Here is a 10,014-nt window from a genome sequence, read left to right on the forward strand (position 1 = left end):
CCTTGCCCGACTCCAGATTTTCTGTATGTGTGTCTATGTGTCTGCCTGTCCTTTCTTCATTTTCTTCACACTCCAGTCAGGCTTCCAGGACCAAGCTCCATGGGAATTGATTGCTACCTTGATTTTCACTTTCTGTGTTTGTGGATGTGTGTGAGAACACGTGTGTGTGTGTGTGTGTGTGTGTGTGTGTGTGTGTGTGCAGGTGCAAGAATGCCTATGTATGTGGAGGTCAGAGGTCACCCTCTGGTGTCAGTTCTCAGGAGCTGTCTGTAGTTGAGACAAGCTCTGAAGCTTGTGTTTCACTATGATTCTTGTGTTTGGTTTTCACTGCTTTTCAGATCACTGGACTGCCAGCTCACTCAGTAGATTGACAAGCCTATAAGTCATTTTCTTAATTAGTGATTGATGGGGAGGGCCTGGCCCTTTGTGGATGGGGCCATCCCTGTGCTAGTGATTCTGGGTTCTGTAAGAGAGCAGACTGACCAAGCCATGAGGAGCAAGCCAGTAAGCAGCACCTCTCTGTGGCCTCTGCCTCAGCTCGTGCCTCCAGGTTCCTGCCATGTTTAAGTTCCTGACGTCCTTTGATGATGAACTGTGGTGTGGAAGTGAAGCCTAAGCCGAATAAACCCTTTCTCCCCAACTTGCTTTTTGGTTCATAGTGATTCATTGCAGCAACAGAAACCCCAAGACAATCTAAAATACTGTATAGACAGGAATATCACCTTCCCTTTAGGGACAGCAGAGTTTCTTCTATTAGGCTGTTGCACGCGCTTGTTAATCCACTTCTGCAAACTGAGCCAATTGAGTACACTTATGTCTTGTGCAAGGAGGGTTTAAGGATTAAAAAATAATGATTTTGAGGTTACAGAGATTAATAATATCAACGATCATTGGACGAGGGCAGTGGGGTTACTGAGGACTGATCAAGTCAACCTCTGCAAGTGATTATACCTCAAGCCTCCAACCTAAGCAGTTCTAGAACACACGTGTACATAAGCACACCTCTGCTGGCTGCCCAGCAGTTAATGTCATCATATGCTTCATGGATTCAAGAAAATCCCACTGTTCACCTATGAGGGACAGAGACGTCATATGATGATGATGATGATGATACTTTTGCTTTCCCAAACTTGAAAACTGCTAGCATAGATGAGCAAGCAACACAGAGGTTGGGCAGGTGCATTTATTGACTGAGCTCAAGGATCCACGGGGTCAGCCTAGGACGGCTTTGCCAAGGGCGACATCCCCGCTTAGAACATCCAGGGCTTTGGCTTCGGCTGGAACTTGGGTTTCACGCAGCACATCTTCCCGTTTGTGCAGTAGACATAGACGCTCTCCTTCCGGGAGCACCGGTGGCGGCACTTGCCATGGAGATTCCAGCATTTCTGAGTGTCACCTGATACAAAGGAGAGAGAGAGAGAGAGAGAGAGAGAGAGGAGATCACGTCAGTCCCAAGAAGAGGGTGGCTCTGGTCTGGAGGAGCTGGCACACGAGTGAGAAGTTCACTTCCTTCCCTTCGACCCCTTCCACCTACTGATGTTTTTCCTGACCTCATTTTTTTGCCCAGCCTTTCTTTGACCGCAAATTTAGACTAAATGATGGAACGTTGGAAATCTGCCTTGAAAGGGCTGTTGTAGACAGCCTGGGTTACATAAAACTTGTCTTAAAAAAACAAAACAAAACAAAACAAAAACCCAAACCAAGAGAGAAACAACAGGGGACCAGCTAGGAATGCCGTTCCCCCTGGGGCTGTGCAGGAGGGACAGCAGTGGCTGCCCAAGACAAAGCGAAGGCCCATGCCCACTTCTCCGTGCGGCACCAGTCCTGCCTCAGCTTGCAGATGCCTTGGTGTCCCTCAGATGAACAAAGTCTTTAAGCTCTAGCTGAGTCACAGGTTTCCTTTTGACAGTTCAAACAGAGGCCCAGACATGGAGCAAGGGGTGGAGAAGGGCAAGGGAAGCCTTGGAAGAAGAGGCATAGAATTCCAGCTTCTACACATCAGCACCGGCCTTGCCCTGTCTGGGCGTTCCCTCACAGAAGGGGAATGACATTCCATCTGTCACCAAGGAAAGAAATGACAACAAATGCTCTCCACGATGTGAGGAAAGAGGAGGCCTTGTTCGCTGCTGGTGGAGCGCACCTGCACGGCCATCATGGCAATCAGTGCAGAGGTCCCTCAGCTGACTGAAACTAGAATGACCGTAGAACCCATGTGTACCATCCCCAAATATACCGAGGGCCTTTACGGCAGTCTGTGCTATCAGAGACTGCACCTCTGTGCTTGCACCTCTGTGTCTGTTGATGTACCGTTCACGACAGCCAAGATATGGAATCAGTCTAGAGGTCCATCGACACATGAATAAAGCTAATGAAGTCCGTATACACAGCTGTAGCAGGAATGAAATCATGACATTTGCAGCAAAACGGATGCAGCTGGGGATTATTATGTTATATAGGACTAAGACAAACCTTGCCTTTTTTGTGTATGGAATCGAGATTTAAACATATATAGACACATAGGAATGCCATGGAAGTAGGACAGGAACCGTGAGAGGAGAAGTTGTCTTGAGATGAGAAGAGGGAACAAGAAAGGGTTGTGGAATGTACAGACATGAAAGCAAAAGTAGGAAGGGGACCAGCCAGGGGGCAGAGGGGAAGGCGGGTGTAAACGAGACACAAAATATATGATACATGTGCATGGAAGTGTCACCATGAGACCCGTTGTCGGCTAGCTGAAAAATAGCAGCTACTTAAATCAGCATTAAAAATTTCAGATGGGGCAGAGAGGAGAGAGAGAGAGAGGGAGAGAGAGAAACATGTCCACACCATGGCAGTCTCCAAAGGGAACCCCTCTCATCTTTGAACACTTTTCTGAACACACCTGTGAGGTAATTACCAAAGTCTGGGAAGGGTCACGAGAGAGCTAGGCAGAGCTGTCCTCAGGACTGGGAATATGTGTGTGCTCTTCCGCCAGAGCAGAAAGGCTTTAGAAAACCTATAGCTTTCGGGGGGCCAGAAGGATGGCTCAGAGGCAAAGAGCACTTGCTGCTCTGTCTGGCTTAGTTTCCAGCACCCACACAGCAGCTCACAACAAGCCGAAACTTCAGTTCCAAGGGACCTGACAACCCTCTCCGGTCGCTGCAGACACCAGGCATGCATACGGTGCCCAGACCTACATACGGGCAACAGGCACATAAAAAGAAAACAAATACCTCTTTAAGAAACTCGGCCAGTCAGTGAGCACACAGGTATAATTCCAGCACCCAGGAAGTGGAGGCAGGAAGACTGGAGGCAAGTGCCAGTCTATATAGTGAGTTCAAAGTCAGCCTGAGTCACACGAGACTAAATAAGTAAAAAAAAATAAACAAAGTTAAAAAGTCTCTCCAAAAAGATGAATGAACTTGGAGACACAAAACAGAAACTACTCAAAATGAAGTTCAGAGGAAGAACGAAGCGGCGGGGACCGAACGCTGCTAGATCAACACGTCAGCAGCGGAGGTGCCAAAGGAGAGAGGGGGCAGAGATGACCAGAGGGGGCAAAGAAACGGCACCTGGAAAATCTCAAGTGCGACAAGATTCCGAGCAGCCAGAAACCTGTTTCCTAACACAACTCCGGAAAAGCTGTGCTCAGGCATACCCATGTGCACATACCTGCCATGGTACATGCATGTAGATACGGAAGCTGAAGGGGAGGTGTTTGGAGAGTAGGAGGGAGGCCAGCAGGAGTGGTAGATAGGTGTATGTGGGCGTGTGCTCGTGTGTGGTGAGAGCGTGTGTATATGAGTGTGTGTGTCTGTGTGTGGTGTGTGCCGTGTGTGTATGAGAGTGTGTGTGTCTGTATGGGTGAGTGTGTGTGCATACACGCTCTGGACTGCTTCTCTTTGAGAATAACAGCCTTTCGTAAGGAAAATAGATTTATTTATGGTTTGGCTGAAATGGGGCAACAAAGATGGGCCTCCTTTCTCCCTTTCTTGTATTGATGTTACAATTTCATAGGAAAGATGCAACAATGGTCCAGGCATCCCCACGTGTCCTGAGATGAGCAGTCAGAACGCTGTGGGATCTCTTCCAGGGAGACAACCAGCAAGAATAAAAGAACAAGGATACACACACATATACATATATACATATGTATGTGTACACACACACACACACACACACACACACATATGAACGGGTGTGTGTATGCTGTCCTGGAATCTCTTCCAGGGAGGCAAGTTCCCATGGTGACCCCAGGGCTTCTGCACAAGGGATTACTGAGAAAATTTTAAATCTTTGGGGTGCAATGTTCCAGTAGTGTCAGTACTGAAGAGAGCCATGTCCAAAACCCACCTGCCCCCCTCTGGTATAGAGGACCCTTGGCTTTTTCTTTTTCTAGGATGTGTCTCTGGGTCTCTTCAGGTCTCGGACCCATCACCCCACAGCAAGGACCAGCACATGACAAGCCTGCCAATCACAGTGTCCCATCCAACAGTCCGAGCCCCGGGCCTTCCCAGCGACTGATGTCATGAATTCAGGTGTGTGTGAGTGGCCGTCCCTGTGAACCTATGCCATCACCATAGAGAGGACTTACTCATTTTATTCTGCGTGTTTGAGAGTTTTGTATGTATGTATGCATGTGAACCACACATGTGTGGTACCCAAAGAAGCCAGAAGAGGGCACAGAATCCTCTGGACCGGAGTAACAACAGGTTGAGTGTGGGTACTGGAACCCAGCCCAGGGCCTTCAGGAGAGCAGCGAGTTCTCCTGTCCCGCCATTAACATCTTAATCAGAGCAGCTGGGACTACCTGCAAGAGACCCTCCAGCCTGGGCCTGTGGAAGGTCCCTCATAGACAGAGGGGTTGGAGAGGCCGTTAGACTCTCACTTCCTCTTGCACCCTCTCTCAGCTGTTGTCATTCTCGCCCAGCTGCATGTTCTCTCAGGAGCCACTGGAGGATTGAGCAGGAAGGGTAACTGAGGAAGGGGACTCCATCTATCAACTACAGGAACACCATTTTCCATGCTGCCACGAGACACTGGTGCACCTGTTTTGGGGTTACCTGTTGCCCCTGTGTATAACCCCTCACTCACGCTCAGTAAATTGCTAGACCTGGGTAGAATCCTTACTTTGGTCTACAACTTCCTGCCACCCCAGTTTGAACTCCTCTGACCGATTTGTTCACGAGCAGAAGACGGAGGAGCCTGAGTTTCTCAAACAGCAGTGGTGGATACTTTGTATCTGAAATCCTGTCCCCTTGTAGGGATGCAGTGTCCCATTCTCCCCACAAGGAATCTGGTTTCCCAAAACAAATGCAGCATTGATTTCCATGAGGCGTGAGGAGCAGATAGGATGTTTCATACAAAACTGTCACTCTTGCTCTCTACCCCCTCCTCCCACTCTCTGTTTTTCTTTCTCTCTCTCTCTTTTGGGGGTGTGTGTCATTCTGTAGCTGAGAATGACCTTGAACTTTTCTCAAGTCCTGGGATCCCCAGTTTGTGCCGCTATGCCTAGCTTCCTCCTTCCTCTTTACTTTGGGCTTTCCTCAGAAATTCGGCCTTCAGTTTGTTCTCAGCCTGGGCCAGATGTCAGCCTTTTACGCCTGCCTTGGGGCCCCACCTTGCTTGTGACTCTCGAAAGCATACATGCTGCAGTTAACCTCCATGCCTTCCTTTTCCCTCTAGATTCAGTGGCTCTCAACCTTCCTAATGCTGCAGCCCCTTAATCCAGTTCCTCATTTTGTGGTTTCCTCCAACCATAAACTTATTCTGTTGCAACTTCATAACTGAAATTTTGCTGCCGCTATGAATCATAATGTAAACATCTGATAAAGACACCCAAAGGGGTCTGGGCTCACAGCTGAGAACAGCTGGGTCTAAAGCTGTTTCTTTGTTGGGTAAACTGTTGCCAGCCCTCACAGACCTTTGGCTGTGCAGTGTCCTGTGTAGCAGGGTGTCGTGTTTGAGGTGGCGAGGCTGCAGCACGGTGCTGCTAGTCTTTATAAAGATGGATGGGCATTGCACAAGAACACTAACACAGGTACTAGGTTTTTCAAAGTAAAGCTTGTGCATCAAGCAGACCCTCCTCATCAAGGATGGGACAATTTGAGTTCACTAAGAGTAGCCAGGTGTGGTAGCCCTCAGCAGGCAGAGGCAGGTGGGTCTCTGTGAGTTTGAGGGCAGCTTGGTCTAAATAGTGAGTTTCCCGAAATCCAGGCCCACACACCAGAGGATACTGTGAGTTCTATTCTGAGCATGCAACTGGCAAAATCCTAAATTGCGGGAGAATCCAGGTCAGTGACCAGTTATTTCAAGACAACTTGTAAAGACAGAGGGATGAAGATCAGAGAAATATTAAAAGGCATATTTTTAAAAACAGGATGTTTGCCAGTCAGGGCTACACCGTGAGATCCTGTCTCAGAAATAAAACACAAACAAAAGATGTTTAGGGATGTAACCTTGGCAATGAGTATTTCGTGAAGACATAAAAAAATATCAGTCACTCTACAAGTCAGGACACTTTGGGGGAGGGAGAGAATGCTGGTAGGGATGCCGGGGGAGGGGCTTAGTGGAGGGCAGCTGCCTGAGCTGTGTGGTGTTAAGGGGAGCTATACTTGGTCACCTTTGCCAAGCAGTGAGTTTGTTTCCGTGGCTGTGATTCTGCCTTACTTTGTAGCAAAGCTAAGAAAGAAACAGCCACTTAATGAGATCTCATGTTTTGAAGATTTATTTATTTCTATTTTAGATGTAGGTGTTTTTTTGTCTGTGTGTGCACAGGCCAGATGAGGGTGTTAGTCCTTGGGACCTGGAGTTGCAGATGGCTGTCAGCTGCTGTGAGATGTCAGTTTTAACTCAAGAATGTCAAAATGACCCACTGTGTGTGTTGCATGAACAGAGGGCAGGAAAGAGCATCTGGTGTTCATCGAGACAGGGTCTCTCGCTGAGCTGAAAATTCACCAATCTGGTTAGCCCAGCTTGATAGCGGGTTCCTGGATCTGTCTGTTGCCACCTTCCAACACGGATTATGAGCAGGCACATCTGGCATTTTATGTGAGTGCTGAGGGTCCGAACTCAGGTCTCTTTTGCTTGCACAGGAAATGTTCTTACCCACTAAAGCGTCCCTCCAACCCTGAGCATTTTATACTTACACTTATTCATTCCTGTATTGTCTGCACAGCCAAGGACAATTTAACGGAACGGAGCCAGTCTGCTCATAACGAGAGGGTCTTAGTGCTCAATCAAGTTCAGGCTGTCAGGCTTGGCGGCAAGTGTGTTTACCCACTGTCATTCTAAAGATTTTTAAGGGCTGTACATTTTGGCCCCCTTTCATCCTGAGACCCTTTGACTGTCCAAAGGTGGAACAGTTAGGATGACAGTCATAATTTAGCTTAAGTGAGATAAGAGTTGGTCATAGCAAGACCGTCATTTCAGCAATCAAAATTTACTGAAGAAAGTAAAGGCCTGGCTAAAGCCTGGTGGGTTCAGACAGAACCAACTCACTGCAGGCTGTCAGAGATGAAGGCGATGGCCAAAGGATTGATGGCTTCCACTCAACCCCTCTTACAGGAAGTGGAAGAGAAACTCTTCCAAGAGCTTCCTGAGAATTGAGGAGTTTATATTCACCTCCATCACCATCAACATCATCATCGTCATCATCATCATCATCATCAGCAGCAGCACGAGCTGCCTGAAAAACTCCCCTATCCCTGTCAGCCTGACGTCATCAACATGCTAGGGGTGGATGCTGGCTAACCTGAACGTTAGGGAAATGCAGAGAAGCTGAGCTAGCGCTGCAGGAGGGACAGTTTGCTAGCAACACCCAGAATGGTTCTGAAGCAGTGTCGGCACCTCAGGCGGGTGTCAGCTAGGACCTTTGGGAAAGGCTTAGCTTCTGCACCTCATCCAACCCTCAGAGAGCTGGGAGGCAGCACAGGGAAGCAGCAGAAGCTCTTCCTACTGTGCTCAGCAGCAGGTAGCATAACGCCAGTCCAGGAGGCACCCACATTCCCTGGTGTGGTGGACAGAATTGTAAACAGCACCATCTTTAGCTCCCCCAGGGCCACAGCGACCCATTTCCTGGTCGTCGCTGTGTTCAACCCTAGACATTTAACTCCTGGGTCTTCCAGGTGAAAGCAAGGTTGCCACCTCTTCCAGAATGGCGGTTGCTGAGAAGGTTCACCTGAATGTCACAGTCCACGTGAAACTAACTGCTCACCCCCTCTTTCAGACAGGGCCTTGTTTATCCCAGACTGACCTTAAACAGCGGTAAGTAGCCGCTGAATTCAGATCCTTCAGCCTCCACCTCCCAGTCCTGGGATTCCAATCCTGCACGACCACACCTAATTTCCGTGGTGCAAGGAATCAAAGCCAGGGCTTCCTCTGTGCTGGGTGAGCACTGTATCAACTGGGCTGCAGCCCAAATGTGTGTGCTTTCTCTGTTGTTCCCTCAACCTGCTATTACTACACACACGAAACACACATACTACACACAGAAACTGGATAAATGAGAAACTGATCCTCTGAACAGTGGTGAAGGCGGTCGGGGTGGGTCGGGGGTCAGATAATGGTGAGCCAGTTGCCAACTTGGGCTCTTGGCTTTTCTTCCTCCCTTAGATGAAGGATGTTTCAGGGCCCCAGGAGGGAACAGCTTGGCTAGGAACATAGCATGTTCTGATTCTGGAAAGTTTGACAGTCTTGGGTGGACAGAAGCTATACCAGGTGAGTCGAAGAATGCAGGTAGGGTTGCTGGGAAGGATAGGCTGACCTTCTCCGGCTAGGTTCTCCCATGGTCCTCCTCTGGCCCACATGCTTCCTCACCCGTGGCTCCCATCAGCCACCCACCCCTCCATTGTGGGTTGGGTCCCCTCAGGTAGCACGCTCTCCCTGGAATAGGGTGCTTTTTGTATGTTTATTCTCCCTGGAACACCCTTCCCTGTCCACCTCTTCCCCTCTGATGCCTAACTTTCAGTCACTCCTCGGGACTCTGCCGCCCCTCAGATTAGCTGGCCCTACTCACGTGTACCCACTTCGCTTTGCCACAGCTTTGGGTAGAATGTTTTTCAGCTGTGCCCAAGGGCCACGCCATTTGCCTCCATAGTCCTAGCTCTACCACTGAGTACGGTACAGAGAGAGGAGTGGTAAACACGAGCTTCTCTCTTCCATTAAGGTGGCTGTGGCTCTTACTAAGCCTAGACTATTTGGGGCCTATTCTGCAAGAGAGCTGCTGTTGCCTTCTCCTTGCTGGCTGCTCCTACCACCACACTGGCCCTTTGCACAACTTGGTAGAGCCGAGCATGGAGCCGGTGGTGGTTAAGCCATTCCGGATGTTGTTGCTGGTAACTAAGATTCAGCACCCAGCAAGACGCCGCCTTCATGGGGTTGCGAATGGTGGCTCCTGGCCTCTAAGGCTTCACTGACAGGGGCAGGGAGTCTCTACCTGACCCTTTCCATGAGGAGATCTACATTACCTGGAGTGAGCTGGGACAAGAGCAGTAGTGCGGCCAAAGCCAGTAGCAGGAGCTTCATGGTGGGAGAAGGCCCAAGGTGAGGCTTGGAGTCCAAACCTGCGGCAAAGATAGTGGCTAGCAGGGGAGGCCGGCCTCTCTAGCAGAAGTTCCTTGGATCTCCGGGGACATCCCACGGGAACAGCCCTTATCCGGATGGATACAGTGTGGAGCCACACCAGCCGAGTCCACAGGATCCCTTTATCTTTTGGATAGGGAGGGTGAGGACAGCCAATGTCCAAGGCCACAAAGTACAACTTTTCCCCACCAGCTCTGTGCCAAATTAGAGCCGGGACCACAAGGGGGCGCAGTACAAATGCCATTGAGCACACATCTTTGGCTTGCAGAATTAACAACAGGCTCTGGAAGAGAGGAAAATATGGGGTTCCAGGCAGGGCAAGGTCTGTTCAAGAGTAAGTACATTAGAGGAACAAGAACCGGGAGGAAAATGGCATTGGAGGGCTCTCTGAGCACCAGCCCTGTACTAACCAAGCACAGGGTTGCTCTCGGTGCTGGGCTGAGCCCCTTCCTC

General features: G+C 49.5%; 1 protein-coding gene across 1 annotated transcript; it reads right to left on the minus strand.

Annotated features, from left to right (window-relative positions):
* Positions 1-1,177: 1,177 nt before the first annotated feature.
* Defb123 (defensin beta 123) lies at positions 1,178-9,669 on the minus strand. The gene is made up of 2 exons (XM_021663232.2): positions 9,447-9,669; positions 1,178-1,396 (listed from the first exon to the last, which is right to left on the minus strand). Exons 1-2 carry the CDS (start codon positions 9,502-9,504, stop codon positions 1,251-1,253), a joined length of 204 nt encoding a protein of 67 aa, XP_021518907.1. The 5' UTR covers positions 9,505-9,669; the 3' UTR covers positions 1,178-1,250.
* Positions 9,670-10,014: the final 345 nt, after the last annotated feature.

Source organism: Meriones unguiculatus, chromosome 4 (assembly GCF_030254825.1).
Source record: "Meriones unguiculatus strain TT.TT164.6M chromosome 4, Bangor_MerUng_6.1, whole genome shotgun sequence".
NCBI lineage: Eukaryota > Metazoa > Chordata > Mammalia > Rodentia > Muridae > Meriones > Meriones unguiculatus.